This window comes from Oryctolagus cuniculus, chromosome 9 (assembly GCF_964237555.1).
Source record: "Oryctolagus cuniculus chromosome 9, mOryCun1.1, whole genome shotgun sequence".
Taxonomy (NCBI): domain Eukaryota; kingdom Metazoa; phylum Chordata; class Mammalia; order Lagomorpha; family Leporidae; genus Oryctolagus; species Oryctolagus cuniculus.
Genome location: NC_091440.1, coordinates 99,020,482 through 99,037,308, shown reverse-complemented (window position 1 = coordinate 99,037,308; position 16,827 = coordinate 99,020,482). Strand labels below are relative to the sequence as shown.

The window sequence follows — 16,827 nt, the reverse complement described above, 5'->3', positions numbered from 1 at the left end:
AATGAACCTCATATCATCATCACTCAGAATCACAATAAAAAAAAAATAGCCACTGATTTCTACCACTGCCACTGGAATTTTTTTAAAAACTCAAACATTATATTATTTTGTCTGTAAATATTTCACTGTGTACCTTAATAATATAAAACAATACTACAATACCTAAGAAAATTTAAAAATATGTTAATTGCATTTGATGTCTTGTTAGGAACGACAATCTTCCCTTATATTACATATCATATACTATATAATATTATATTTATATATTTATATATAATACATATACAATATATAAAAATATATGTTATATATTGTTATATAATATTATAAATAATATTTATAATTCATATAATTATATATTTTATAATTTATTATAATATATATTTATTTCATAAATATAAAATATGTTAATTGCATTTGATGTCTTGTTAGGAATGACAATCTTCCCTTATATATCATATACTATATATTATATAAATGTATTTATTATATATTAATATATTATGTATAATATATTAATATTAATATATACATAATATATTAGTATTAATATATACATAACATATAATATACATTATATGCATATATAATATGCATATAATGTATATCATATTACTATATTATATTATATAATTATATATCATATATAAATATGTATCATATAAATATAATATATTTATTAATGTTATATATAATATGCATATAATATATATTATACATATTATATAGAAATTCACATATTTATATTTGTATATTAACACATATATTATATAATATATAAAATATGTGTCATATATAAATATATATTGTATAATATATAAATATGTATTATATGTAAATATATAAATATAATACATAATATTATATACAAATATATATTATATATATAAGTCTTTTTTTTTTTTTGACAGGCAGAGTTAGACAGTGACAGAGAGAGAGAGAAAGGTCTTCCTTTTCCGTTGGTTCACCCCCCAAATGGGCAGTGTGGCCGGCGCACCACGCTGATCCGAAGCCAGGAGCCAGGTGCTTCCTCCTAGTCTCCCATGAGGGTGCAGGGCCCAAGGACTTGGGCCATCCTCCACTGCACTCCCGGGCCATGACAGAGAGCTGGACTGGAAGAGGAGCAACCGGGACAGAATCCGGTGCCCCAACCGGGACTAGAACCCGGTGTGTCGGCGCCGTAGGCGGAGGATTAGCCTAGTGAGCCGCAGCACCGGCCTAAATCTTATGAGACTTATAAATATCTTTCAAGTAATGATACAAATAAGTTCTAAACTTTGATTAGCTTGAAATTATAGTTCCTGGACCAGCGTTATTGGTATAGAAGATTAAGCCTGGGGCTGGTGCAGTGGCATAGCGGGTAAAGCCACTGCGTGGACTGCTAGCATCCCATATGGGCACCAGATTCGCATTCCAGCTGCTCCTCTTCCAGGCCAGCTCTCTGCTATGGCCTAGGAAAGCAGCAGAGGATGGCCCAAGTCCTTTGGCCCCTGCACCTGCATGGGAGACCCGGAAGAAGCTCCTGGCTGCTGGCATTGGGTTGGTTCACCTCCGGCCGTTGCAGCCAACTTGGGAGTGAACCAGCAGATGGAGACCTCTCTCTCTCTCTCTCTGTCTGTCTCTCCTTCTCTGTCTCTCTCTGTCTCTCCTTCTCTCTATGTGTAACTCTTTCAGATAAATAAATAAATCTTAAAAAAAAAAAAAAGATTAAGCCTCTGCCTGCAGTGTCGGCATCCTAATCCCTTCCCTTTACTCATCTATTTCAGAGTAATGCACTGATGTTCTATAAATCTCCAAATGATTTTTACAATTTTATCATGAAACTTTTGGATTTAAAAATGCTTCATTCATTTTAATCCACTGCAGTCATCAGTCCCTTTTATACTCAAACTGTCCATCCAAGGTTGATGATAGCCCTTCATTCTCACTCCTCTGTTCTCTTTATATGACCCCAATAAGTCTTGGACAGCTTCTTAGCTTCTGAAATCACACAGAACTACAGTGTAACACTTTTCAAAGTATGGTCCCTAGACCAAGAATGTCATTGTTACCAAGAAGCTTATATAGATGCACAAATTCCAAGGGCTTACCCCAAACTGACTGAATTAGAAACCCAAGGGACAAGGCCCAGCAATCTGTTTTGAAAAGCCCTTCAGTAACTCTAATGAGAATCACTAATACAGGTTTATCTTGTACACTGCCTGCTCTAACATTGAAATCAGTAACTTTGCCAAGAATCCCCATCTTCTTTTAGTGGGGAACCATATTAAGAGATCACATCACTTGGGTCCTCACTTGTAACATAAGAAATGTACTTCAGCAACAGAGTAGTTAGTAATAAAAGAACTGAGATTAACCCTAGGTATCCAAATTTGTAGTTCAATAACTTTTTCTATATTTAAATGAATTACATCTATTTGGCCATCAGCTATAATTTTCCATAACTTTGATATATATCACTTGAAACAACTTGGAAAAATGAGTCATACCCCCTAAATTATTTATTTATATTTTACATATAGAGGAAACTAATAAAATCGATCTTAACTTATTTCTCAATTTAAACAGGAATTAAAAGATTACATATGAAAGCACTTTTGGTGTTATCACAATAACTGACAGATTAAACAGCACTTTTGGTTTACAAAGACAGATTAGCAGTAAAAAACATATTGAATGAGGAGGAAGGGAAGAAACAGCAGAAAAATCTAACAGTTAAGGGGCTAACATAAAGACCATTTTGCTTTATCATAAAACAAACCATTTTCTATAACTAAAAAACAATGCAATCGTAGTTCAAGAAAGGTTAATTTGAAACCCCAGAAATAGACTAATTATTAAACAATTTCATAAAATAGAAAGATATCAATTAAAAAGTGTGAGAAATGAAATAATTCACTATAAACACTCCAATGAAATTACTAGAAAAAGATGCCTTCACCACATAAAATACTATAAAATAAAATGAACAGGTAAAAAATGAAAACACAGGAAAATTTAGAAATATTTACAGTTAAATATACATCTTAAAATGGGACTATTTACTAAGCAAAAAAATCCATGGGGGAGAATCCTACCATGGAAGAGAAGTCTGAGGTACAATAACAAACAAATAAAATCTGAGACATAAAAACACACTCATTGTCATTGGTAATCAGAGAAATGAAATATTTTGCACCCATTAGATTTGTTTTTTTTTTTTAAGGAAATTCCTTTTTTAAAAGATTTTATTTATTTATTTGAAAGCCAGAGTTACACAGAGAGAGAAGGAGAGGCACAGAGAGAGGGAGGGAGGTCTTCCATCTGCTGGTTCACTCCCCAGCTGGCCACAACAGCTGGAGCTGAGCCAATCCAAATCCAGGAGCCAGGAGCTTCTTCCAGGTCTCTCACACAGGTGCAGAGGCCCAAGGACTTGAGCCATCTTCTACTGCTCTCCCAGGCCATAGCAGAGAGCTGGATCGGAAGTGGAGCAGCCAGGACTTGAACCAGGCACATATGGGATGCCAGCACTGCAGGCAGCGGCTTTACCCGCTACAACACAGCGCCAGCCCCAATTTCTTTTTTTAAAGGAGGAAAAGGAGGATGGCATTATGACATAGTAGGTTAAGCCACAGCCTGTAGTACCAGCATCCACGTGAGCACTGGTTCGAGTCCCAGCTGCTCCACTGCAAACCCAGCTTCCTGCTAATGCACCTGGGAAAGCAGCAGAAGATGGCCCAAGTGCTTGGGCCCCTGTACCCACATGGAAAACACAGAAGAAGCTCTTGGCTCCTAGCTTCGGCCTGGCACAGCCCTGAGCATTACAGCCAGTTTGGTAGTGAACTGGCAGATGAAAGATTTCTCTCTCTCTCTCTGACTCCCCTTCTCTCTCTCTAACTCTTTTATTTCAAATATTTCAAATTTATTTCAAATAAATAAATACATATTTTTAAAAATAAATAAAAGGAGGAAGAATAGGAATATTAAATGTTATAGGCAAGGGTGAGACACAGTATGTTGTTTTTCTCAAAACATGTTGCATTTAGGGAAATCTATACTTTTCCTATAAAGAGTCTACAGTAAGTTACAGAAAAGAATGAAAAAAGTAAAAACTAGTATCTTCATGTGTAAAGTGAACTTGTTATAAGGCTAAAAATGGCTTCCAAAAATCCTGTCTCTCCAGTGAAGATTTTGTATTTATGTAATTGTGGCATATACACCTTATATATCATACCAAATTAGAAGGTGAAGCTAGAAAAAAAACAATCTCTTGGTGGCTCAGAAGTCTCACCAGGATTTTCAGAGGATTCCAGCCAGTTTATGGCATTATTCTCTAAAACCTAAATTTCATTCAGAAGATTTACTCAAGATGAAGAGGGCAAGCTGTAGATTCAGGAAGTCTCCTCTAAAATCAGGGCTGAGCCACTCAGAAAGCTCACACATTTCAGTCATTTAATGTCTCTGAGTTATGTCCTTGCCTGAAAAATGTGCACAACTACCTGTTCTAATGGATTACACTGAAGGTTAGAAGAAAGGAATGCCCATCAGGGCCAGCACGGTGGCACAGCAGGTTATGCCAACAGTGCTGGAATTCCATACTGGAGTGCTGGTCGCAACCCCAGCTGCTCCACTGCTGACCCAGTTCCCTGTTCACGTGTGTGGGAAGGCAACCTTTGCGCAACATTTGTGGGAAACCAGGATGGAGTTCTGGGCTGCTGGCCCCAGCCATTTAGGCCACTTGGGAAGTGAACCATCTCTCTTTCTCACCGTGTCTCTCCCTTTCTCTTTGTTCTTCTGCCTTTCAAATAAATAAAATAAAGCCTTTAAAAAAGGGGTGGGGGTGGGGTGGGGGTGGTGATGGGAGAATGACCAAGGCCTAGTTTCAAGTCCTGGGATCATAACTGGCACTTATCACATGGCAGTTGCTACTTGTTGTTACTGAGCCTGGTTTAATCAAGCTGTGCGTAATTAGTCTTACACATAAATTTTCACTCCACTGAAGTGAAAAAATATAGTTTATACATCCAATGTAACTGAAATACTCCCTCTAAATTTAATTTTTAGAAAGAGGAAAGGGCAAAAAACAGAGAGGAAAGAACAGCAGAAAGAAAAGAGGAAGGAAAAATCATAGAAAAAAGGAAGAAAATCAAACAGACAAGATCAGCAATGAACTTTGAGGAACTGAATAGGCAAACAGTTATACTGACAACCTGAAGGTTAATATCACCCACTCATTGAACTGACATTGAACTTACCAATTAAGTGTGGTCAACTTGAAGCAAGATGAACTTTCTCCTACGCTGAGGTGTCCTCAAAAAGCTGTGGAATAAAACTTGCCTTTTCTATTTAAAGTCATTCCTTTATTGCTAAACAGTTGGCCTGAGAGGAAGGCAGCAAGCGGGTTAGAAAGAGAAAAAAGAGGAGGATACAGATGAAGAGAAAACATGCGGTTATGGATGAAAGCTCTTCACCCAGTCCCTGCAGATGCTCCTGGCGCTCTAACCTGCAGCTGCTGTGAGCTGTCGTTGAGGTCGTCCTCCCTGCGCCGCGCCTCCTCCAGCATCTGTGCACTCTTCTTCTTTTCCACCTGTTCCTTGTGCTTCAGATTGGCAACCTTCTTATTCTGGTCTTTCACTTGCCTGTGGATAGGAGGGAAAAAAAAATCAAGTGTTGTACACATATGCCTGGGAAAGAGTATGTTTACTTACAGACTCGCAGTAGAAGCACCATGGAAGGGACAGCTGGAACCAACAAAGAATTCCAGCTGTAAAATTCACTCAATTTCAAATTCCTTCCTATCACCAGTAGCAAACTACACAATGATGGTTCACTTCACTTTTTCTCTAAAGAGCATGCATTTCATCATGTACTTTATGGAACACAATTGGATGATCATAAAACAAAAGAAAGGAATGAGAAAGTTTCAAATGACAAAAAAGCAACTGACTCAAATCCAAAAAAAGTCCTTCAGTTTTCTATTATCTAGAGAAGAGTCCCAAACCACCTTCCCTCCCCCCCTCTTTTTTTAAAGGACTTTTGTTTCTTTAAAGAAATGCTGTTTTCTATCAAATGACTCAAATTCTGTGTATGTGCTTCTTCATGCTGGAATTTAACTTGTTCCTCAATCTCTTGCCCTGTTTTTGTTTTTGATATTGAGAAATATCTTTAAATATTTGAGTACAGTAGGTTTCAACTAGTTAAGTAAGAAAAATAAAGGTGTTGTGTGACTGATAGTCCCTTCCATCAGATGTCAGTTTTCCCAGTGTTAGGCTAAGATTCATCAGTGAGTTAAGGGAGTGACAGCCCAATCATCTTCAGTGCATAAAGTTCACCTGTCATCCATCAACTTTCCTTCTAAGGCTCCACGAACTAATAAACACGTCCCAAATACATTAGTTTAGTGATATCTTTTGTAAAACTGTATTTTCTAATGGCATTTTGCTGACATACAGATATTCATATGATTGCTGTATCAAGTAAAACTGAAAAATGATCCTGCTAATTGTAATAATTTTTCCGTAGACACTTTCAGTTTTCAGTGTAGCTAGTTACAGAATACACCACCAAAGGAAACTAATAAATCTGTAACAGACTCCAAAGAAACAGAGATCTATTAACTAACTGAAAAAATAAATTTTGATCATTTTAAAGAAGCTTAATAAAGAGCAAGAGAATATAGACAACAAATTAGGAAGACACTGCCTGGACAAAATGAGTTCTATAAGGAAATAGAACTACACCAGCACCAGCACCAGCACCACACACACACTCACACACTCACATACACACTCACACACGAAGTCCTGAAGGTGAAGAACACAACAGAATGGCAACATTCAAGAAAGACAGACTCAACAGTAAACACAACCACACAGAAGAAAACTCCATGAAAGAGCATTTGAAATTGGACACAGGAATAACAACAATAGAATGCAAAAGAGTGATGAAAGCACACAGAACACATGGTACCACATCAAACAAAGAAATATATGTATATGGGGGAACCTCAAAGGAGAAAAGGTAGTAATCCTACTTAATGTCCAGGTATATCAAAGCATCTTGTTCCTCATCTTAATGTACACAATTTCCATTTGTCAATTATACCTCAGTAAAGCTGGGGGGGGGGGGGGCTTTCAAAAGGAAATAGTGAACTGATGACACAGATGGTAAGAGAAAAGCTCATTCTCTGATGGAAATGCACACTATGCAAAAGTCACATTTCAGATCTCTTCACTTTTGCCATTTTGAATACATGCAGTAGGATTTTGCCACAGAAAATATAACAAAAACTGTTGCCACTAGAAGAAATAAAAACAGATGTCATGTTTATATTTGATTCTCATCCCTTAATGTTTTGGGGATTTTTCTAATTTTTAAAATCTGATATTCATCATATCAACCAATGGAAAAAGCAAATTGATGTCTTCAATCTGGAAAAAAAAATAGTAAGATTGTTTTCATGAACCAAACTGTTCTTTTTCAAAATTAAATTGCTTATAACATTCATTTATTAAACACAAAGATTTTGCTCTGTTTTAAGAGAAATACTTTAAATGAGACAAAAATTCCTTTCACCTTGCATCTCTGAATTATTCCAGATGGTGCTGGCAATCACCACCGCCTCATAGCAGTAACCTGGTTATTTGGGGCACTATGACACATAGAGTAAGGAACTTAATTAAAACCACTTGAGTGTTTTTTGGTTAGCAGGCAAATATTATGGGTTAAACTTTTGATCCAATCAAAGCCAATTTTATTCCTCAGCATTTTTTATTATAATTATGTCTGAGAGTAAGTGATTTCTTTATCCCAACTTTACCCCTAAGACATAGAATTGGGTCATGGTGCTTTCAGCTGTGTTTTAGAAGACAGAATTGAGGAAACTCATTGCTCCCAGCTGACCCCAATTCCTACCCTACTTGTGTGGTTTTTAAAAAGGGTTGTTTTGACCATCAAATACTGAACATACTATTGAATGACTACCCTCCATCAACTCTAAAAAGACATGATAAAATGCTGAGTAAGGAATACAGACCCCAGCCCTAGCTGTTTTGACATTCTAGGTAATGAATTCCCACAAATGGAACATCTCCCTCTCTCTCTCTCTCTCTCTCTCTCTCTCTCTGTGTATGTGTGTGTGTGTGTGACTCTCTCAATGTCACCCTGCCTGGCAAATATAAATCAAATGAGAAAATGATTTCATTTACATCAGGCAACTAAGAAAAGTGTAGAAAATTGTGAGATGATTAAACCAATGTCTCCTATTGTCCCCTTTCTACCCTACCTTCTTGTCCTGTGTGTGTGTGTGTGTATACACACAAATGACCACACCCACACATCACTGAATGTATAGTTCTTAATTCACATATTAACTAGAACAGATGAAAACACATTATATTCTGGTCTCACATATTTTTCAATACTATTTCTATGGGAAAGGATAAAAACAGAGTATCAAGAGTATCATCAAAATATATGTTAAATGTAAAAAAAGGGAGTACTTTCTAAATGCTTATTTAGGAACAAATAACCTGATATATAATAGAATCTATAACATAGGGAATTTCCTTCACTTCTTTAATGTATCAACAAATCAAGATGCATTATAGTGGCCCAGCGCAGTGGTGTAATAGGTTAAAACTCCACCTGCAGCACCAGCATTCCATATGGGCACCAGTTCGAATCTCAGCTGCTCCACTTCTGTTCCAGCTCCCTGCTAGTAGCATGCGAAAGCAGCAGAAGATGGTCAAAGTGCTTGGGCCTCTGCACCCATATGGGAGACCCAGAAGAAGCTCCTGGCTCCCGGCTTTGGATCAGCCCAGCTCCAGCCACTGCGGCCATTTGGGGAGTGAATCAGCAGCGGAAGACCTTTCTCCTCTCTATAACTCCGCCTCTCAAATGAAAAATAAAAATCTTTGAGGAAAAAAAAGATGTACTGTAAATCTGAGTACATAGGAAAATCCAAATATGTTAGTAAATTCATACTACATGATGCTACCAGTAAGAAAAGATCTAATGGCTTAGTATATGTTGTTTTAAAATTCTCTCAGACTACTGTTGGATCTGAACTAACCTGAATTAAAAGATGTTAAGTTCATTTTGAATTTATCAACCTTTAAGCAGAAAGAGAATAAAAATGAGAGTGATTCATAAGTGAATTAACCCTAAAATGAAATTCACAACTGCTTAAGTTCCCAACTATTACAATAAGCAATGAAATGTTGGATGGATTTAACTATACCTCCTATCCACTACCATACAGAAGTGAGCAAATAAGTGTGTAAGAAGAGAAAAAACCAAGATGGAAAAGGAACCAGTTGTTCAGTTTACATTGGTTTCTGACACCAGATTATAAAATGTGGTTCACCATTTTGTTATTCAAAGTGTCATCCATGAACTCACATTGTCAGCATCACCTGAGATCTTGGGAGAATTCAGAAACTTAGGCTCACACAAGATCTATTCAATGAGAATCTGAATTATAACAAGACCCACAGGTGATATGAATGCACACTGCTCTAGTCAGGCTAAGTCAGGCAGGCTCCTCCCTATTTGTTACTGCTGCCCTAAGCTTCTATCTTTTAAAACCCAAACTCAAATTTAGGAAAGTGTATTCCTTCCTTCCTTCCTTCCTTCCTTCCTTCCTTCCTTCCTTCCTTCCTTCCTTCCTTCCTTCCTTCCTTCCTTCCTTCCTTCCTCCCTCCCTCCCTCCCTCCCTTCCTCCCTTCCTCCCTTCCTCCCTTCCCTCCTCCCTTCCCTCCCTTCCTTTCTTTTCTTTCTTTCTTTTTTTTTTTTTTTTACAGGCAGAGTGGACAGTGAGAGAGAGAGAGAGAGACAGAGAGAGAGAGAAAGGTCTTCCTTTTGCCGCTGGTTCACCCTCCAATGGCTGCCACGGCCGGCGCACCGCGCCTATCCAAAGGCAGGAGCCAGGTGCTTCTCCTGGTCTCCCATGGGATGCAGGGCCCAAGTACTTGGGCCATCCTCCACTGCACTCCTGGGCCACAGTAGAGAGCTGGCCTGGAAGAGGGGCAACCGGGACAGAATCCTGTGCCCCGACCAGGACTAGAACCTGGTGTGCCGGCGCTGCAAGGCAGAGGATTAGCCTATTGAGCTGCGGTGCTGCCCCGGAAAGTGTATTTCTTAACTACTGTTGACCTTCCTAACTCCCAAACCACTGTAACTCAATAATTTGTCTCCACATTCTAGGTGGCCTATAATACACATATTATTATACCAGTGAATATGCCTTCCTGGAGTATGAGGTTCGTGCCTGATAGATTTTCATGCTGGGAGCTTATGGGGGGAAAAGCTGCTATAATACAAAAGTTGTACTTTGGAAATTTACATTTATTAAATAAAAGTTGAAAAGAAAAAAAAGATTTTCATGCTGCACAACTCATAGCATAGTTCCTTACTGGTGTATAGGTTTTGATTAAACACTGCTGACCAAATACATAAATAGCATTAACTAAGCACATCCTCTCTACTGACAAGCCTGCTCAAAGTGCAACTCTGAGAAAAAATACATTGTTTAAATGGGAAAAGGAATTATTCTTGCTTTCCTTCCCCAAAATTTATTGCTATTCTATTAAACAATCAATATTTGTCAGAAACTACTACTGGTTGTTTTGCTTCCCCTCTGCCTATATATATATATATATAAATATATATATATATATATAAAACACAAATGAAATATGTTAACATATCATAAAAATCTCCCACACAAATGTCTGTTATTCTCAAATTTAAAGAAATACAACATTCCAACTTGACTCAGTTATTTATGTTTTCCCTGGAGAATGGAAACAAGAAAAGGGCTAATTACAGGTAAAACAATGTAACAGATATGAACATCTGTATTATATATAAAATTACATATATAGAAAATATATATATATTCCACCCCCCCACTACCCACACAGTCTCTCTTTCCTTCCCTCTCTCACTTTACCTTCAAAGAACAGCTCTGCTCAAATTCAGTTAACATAAAAATTGATATAATATTTTTAGTACTACCTAAATGTCGAAGCATGATTTAAAAATAAGAATTTTGGGGCTGGTGTTGAGTGGGTAAAGCTGCCACCTTGCGATGCCAGCCTTTCATATGGCACCAATTTGAGACCAGCTGCTCCACTTCTGTTAATGCACCTGGGAAAGCACTGGATGATTGCCCAAGCGCTTGGGACCCTGCGCCTACCTGGGAGACCCTTCGGTAGAAGCTCCTGGCTCCTGGCCGAGGTGGCCATTTGGGAAGTGAACCACAGGATGGAAGAGATATTCTCTCTCTCTCTGCCTCTTTCTCTCCTTTTCCATCTCCCTCTCTGTAACTCTGGTTTTCAAATAAGTAAGTAAAAATTTTAAAAAATGTAAAACAATAATGTGGAATTTTACATCAACACTTAAACTTCCACAAGAATATTTAAAATTATCAATTCAACTCCTTATTAAGTCACTGATAATTCATCTCACCTTTCATTTATTTCCATGCTTGTTCTCACTACCACTCTGCTCTCTTTGAGGGCAAGCATCTTATTCACACATATGTAAGGTCTGTCCTACAGCAGTTTGTCAATGTTTACCAAAATGTTTTGATAGAAGCTCTTTTCTAATATTGGTTTTCACAGTAATGTTAATCTATTACCATTAATTCAACAAATATCTAATGAATGATATTTCATTCATTATGTACTATAGTTAAGTACTATCTTTGGGAATATTGCTGTGAACAAACAGACAAAAATCTTAGCCTTTACTGAGTTTAATGTTTGTTGGAAAGGAAAAATGTAAAAATGGCAATAAGCCCTGTGGGAAAAAAAATAAAAGAGAAAAGGATACTGGGAATACAAGAATGGGTGTTGAGCTTCTAATTGTAAATAGAATGCTCAGGAAAGGGCACACTAAGAAAGTGACATCTGAGCGGAAATGGAAGGGAAATGAGAGAATAAGCCTCAGGCATACACATATTGAGGAAGGCATGTTCCACCCAGAAGAAAAAGCAAATGCAAAGATCCTAAGATAATAGAGAGGGCTTGATCTGCTTAGGAGCAGGGAAGTCAAAGCAGCTAAGTGGACCTGGAATCAATGCAGTGTAGATGAGGTCAGACAGGTAACAAAGGCTCAGATCCTTCAACAAGGGTCAAAGAGTAAATATTTTAAACTTTGTGAACCATATACAATCAGTCTCACACATTCTTGCTTTTCTCAATTGTCAGACAATGTAAAATCCATTCTTAGCTTATAGGGTGTAGAAATAGGTCACAACTAGGCTGCCCTTTTGCCACCCCCTGCTGAAGAGCTTTGTAGATCACTGAAAAGTCTTTTGCATTAGGAAGTGATTCCTTGTATGTAACACAAGGTACAAAGAAATAGTTCATAAAGCTAACAAAAATAAGAGCAAGCCAGTAAACATTCGAGTTTCTAGCAACTGGGGTAAAGCTATATATTTGTCTATGGTGTAAAAGAAATATGTATATATCTCAACCCAATTGTTAATTTTTTCAGAAAGAGTTGGCTTTCATTTATTCATTCAACAAATACTTACTGAATGCTTACCAAGAGTTACATATATACTTTGAAAGAAGAGAACGAAATCCACGTCCCAACCTCACTGAACTCATTTTTGAAGAGGAGGGGCAGACATCATAAACTAACAAGCATCCCACAGCACAGTGACATGTGCTATGGCAAAAATGGACAATGTTACAGCAACACTGGATGTAAGGCAGTCTATTTCAGCAACAGTCAGATCAATAAAGATCTGGGAGAAGAGGCAGAAAGAATACAAATGCAAAGGCTTTGAAGACAGAAACAGCTTGGCTTGATTTTGTTTTGCTGATTTTCTTTCTTTTTTTTTTTTTTTAAGGAAAAGAAAAAGAAAAAAAAGCCCAATATGGTAGAGCCTAAGGAAGGGGAGGCAGTGGTGCATCACACAGGCAGAAAGAAGCCAGATGATGGAGAGCTGTTTGGTAAGAAGTTTGGGTTTTACCCTAAGTATAATGAGAGAACATAGCAAGATCTTAAGCAAGGAGTGACAATATCTACCCTAAAGTGCTTAGTGCAGCTGCTATGGAGATGAGACTAGCAAGGAGCAAGATGCAGACGCAAAGACAAGTCAGGAAACCCTGCAGTAATCTCAGCAAAAGATAATGCTCACAGCATGAGGTGAACTGAAGATACAGGGGGCACAAAAAGACTTCATGTCAGATTTAATATGAAAAGTGGGAGGAGAGAACAAAGGTCACTTGGTGTTTGGTGAATGGTGATACAATTTATTGAGATGGCAAAAAAGGGGTTTTGAAAAGGGCACACAAAATTAAGAGATCTATTGCAGTTAAAACTAAGTTTGATATTTAATTAAAGCTATTATATAGGTATTCTAAAGTATCTTACTGTGTATCTTAATTTGGGAGCTATCAACAGATGTTTTACACTCAAACAGATTAGGCCAGAAAATGAAGCCTTTCAGGGTCTAGCGGAAGGCCGTGGAATAAAAAATGCCAATGCAGAAGGAATGACAAGTGAAGACTGGGTGTCAGAGATGCTGAAAGAAAATAGTGTTTCCAAGGAGGTGGTGTGTAGAATGGCACTGAAAGGTAAGGAGAGAACTGATATTTAGATCAGACGAGGTGAATGCTAGGATAGCCTTCCCAAGAGCAGTGTTGGGGGAGTGATAAAAATAGAAGCCATATTAGATGAACTGGAAAAGGCTGAGGAAAGGCAGACAGCAACTCTTTTTTTAAAACAAAAAAACAAGATCTGCTGAGACGGTAAAGGAAAACACGAGGCAACCAGAAGAGTACATCCATCATGGGAAGGATTTTTAGAGATGGAAGATGAATGTTTAAGATACACCAGCATGCTTGTGATAATGAGCCGAGAGCAGAAATCTGAGCATAAAAAGACAGGGTAATTGAGGAAGCAGTGTGTTTTCGTTGGGGACATGGAGTAAGATTAACAGAGATGGAGGAAGAGAGAAAGTGGCAGAGTTGAATATATGAACAGTGACACTGCTATCAAAGAGCAGGAGCAAGAAGGTTGTTAGAATGAATGCTGGGAAGGCTCTGGAGAGCATCCGACTATTCTGATGTTCTCAATGTAACATGAAGGCAGCCAGCAATATTACATGGGAAGAGGAATTTTTGCAGAGTTAATAAAAGAAGAGAGAATATGATACAGTCATCTCTTGAGAATGGGAAACCAAACTTAATAGGCATTTTTCTTAGGATTGCCTGTAGAATTAGGAGTACATTTGAGATTTGGAGCCACAGATTTTTTTTTTTTTTTTTTTTTTTACAGGCAGAGTGGACAGTGAGAGAGAGAGACAGAGAGAAAGGTCTTCCTTTTGCCGTTGGTTCACCCTCCAATGGCCGCCGCGGCCGGCACACCGCGCTGATCCGATGGCAGGAGCCAGGAGCCAGGAGCCAGGTGCTTTTCCTGGTCTCCCATGGGGTGCAGGGCCCAAGCACCTGGGCCATCCTCCACTGCACTCCCTGGCCACAGCAGAGGGCTGGCCTGGAAGAGGGGCAACCGGGACAGAATCCGGCGCCCCGACCGGGACTAGAACCCGGTGTGCCGGCGCCGCTAGGCGGAGGATTAGCCTAGTGAGCCACAGCGCCGGCCCTGGAGCCACAGATTTTATGTGAGACTATTCAGCACAGCTGGGTGATTTTTCCTCTGCAGAAATATGCACATACTCAATGCAGAAGCAGTATAGATAGATGCTCACTTTAAATCAGGAATAAGATTATGCTAGGCAGGTATGACAGAAAACAGAGAGGAGAGAAAAGAAGGGAGTGCTTAGTGTGGAACCCTGAAATCTGAGCCAAGTAAAAAAGGAAATTTGGGGGACAAAGACGATATGAACAAAAAACAACTTAATAGGTTGCCATATCAAGGACCTAATTGGGTCAGAAAGTTGTCAGAGTGAAAGACAATCAGAATAACTAGGAGGATAAGAGGCGGTAGCCAGAGCTGCACTGTGTTTCTAAGCATCACCAAATCAAGGTGGAGAATGGCAACAGGTAACAATCAGGTGCAAATACTTAAATACAAAGGAAAAAAAGAGTGGTTTTACTACAGCCTGAAAAGCACCACAATACCCCACATCACAGAAATGACACTACCCATGATGGACCAAACCAGAGGAAAAGAAAAGCATCGAAACTATTCTCACATGCCACAGTGTAATTTGTAAAACTGCTGTCCTAAAATAGCCATTGTCTGTTTCCCAAGTTGTGTAAAGATAATCGGCGCTGCTGGTACAGTCAAAATCAACTGATGAAAGTCTGAAAAGGCAGATCAAGACTCCAACACAATGCTATGGACATATGTGCCAAGAAATCTGCAGGTGTGATAGTGAAACAGAAAACCCCTGACTTGGCTTTCTGCAGCTGTGACACAATAAATATAGTATAAACTTTTCTTCTCTTTAAAGAAAAGCTGGGGTGGAGGTATGTGTGAGTGTGGAAGACAGCTCTGTGATGCTCTCCCTAGATTTCTCCCTGATGCATTCCATTCAGGACAACAGAGGAAAGCACCAAGCATTTTTATGGAGGACAGCACCCATTTATTTTAAACATTATCTTAATTTCTATCACTGTGTAAAACAAGACATGCAACCTTATGTGCATAGTAAGAGAAATAATCATATATAACCTCTTGCTCCACCTCTAGTAGTTTTCCTTTAATTTAATTATTCTTCTCCAGCACTCCTCTCTGCATTTCTTTTTCCTTTCATGTTTTTCTGTTTACATACCTCAGAACTCACAAATCAACAGGGATTCAACTGTCCTTGGTAGAAACCAGACCTATGGAGGTTGCTGGCTCCATGAACTGAGAAGAACAATGTACTTGCATATAAACAATATGGCTTTCATTTCTTGCTATCCTGATCCCCTCATTCCATCTGAAAGTGACTGTGTAGATATTACTCCAATGACTTTTCTCCCCTCAATGCTGTAGAAACTATAGTTTAATCATATTACATAGTAGCCTACGAAGACACATATACAGAAACACTTTCCCATACAAATATTTTTCTTTTTTTTTTCTTTTTTTTTTTTTTTTTTTTTGACAGGCAGAGTGGACAGTGAGAGAGAGAGACAGAGAGAAAGGTCTTCCTTTGCCGTTGGTTCACCCTCCAATGGCCGCCGCGGCCAGCGCGCTGCAGCCGGCGCACTGCGCTGATCCGATGGCAGGAGCCAGGAGCCAGGTGCTTTTTCCTGGTCTCCCATGGGGTGCAGGGCCCAAGCACCTGGGCCATCCTCCACTGCACTCCCGGGCCACAGCAGAGGGCTGGCCTGGAAGAGGGGCAACCGGGACAGAATCCGGCGCCCCGACCGGGACTAGAACCCGGTGTGCCGGCGCCGCTAGGCGGAGGATTAGCCTAGTGAGCCGCGGCGCCGGCCATACAAATATTTTTCATCTGGTGATTTCAGAGGACTCAGGCTAAACACAAATTTAACTTGGACATTTCAATGTAACATGCACAATGTACCATGTAAAGGTAATAGCTTGAGGCTAACTGTGGGGAACAAGGCATTAATGAAATCATTAGTAGGGGTTGCCTAGTGGTTGATGCCCCATTTAAGATACCTGTGTGCCCATGTTCAATTGCTAGCTCCAGCTTTTTTTTTTTTTTCTTTAAGATTTATTCATTCATTTAAAAGGCAGAGTTACAGAGAGGCAGAGGCAGAGAGAGAGAGACAGGTCTTCCATCTACCAGTTCACTCTCCAGATGACCACAACGACCGGAGCTGCGCCGATCTGAAGCCAGGAGTTTTGTTTCTTCAGGTCTCCCACATGGGTACAGCAGCCCAAAGACTTGGGCCATCTTCTACTACTTTC

General features: G+C 38.9%; 1 protein-coding gene across 17 annotated transcripts in view; it reads right to left on the bottom strand.

The window, feature by feature from the left end:
• Window positions 1-16,827, bottom strand: part of ERC1 (ELKS/RAB6-interacting/CAST family member 1) — a 518,217-nt gene that overhangs the window by 289,571 nt on the left and 211,819 nt on the right. For all 17 annotated transcript variants that reach the window (XM_008259816.4, XM_002712778.5, XM_002712779.5 and 14 more), the window contains one exon: window positions 5,483-5,618. In XM_008259816.4, the coding sequence (XP_008258038.1) occupies window positions 5,483-5,618 (136 nt within the window). The remainder of the gene's footprint in view (window positions 1-5,482; window positions 5,619-16,827) is intronic.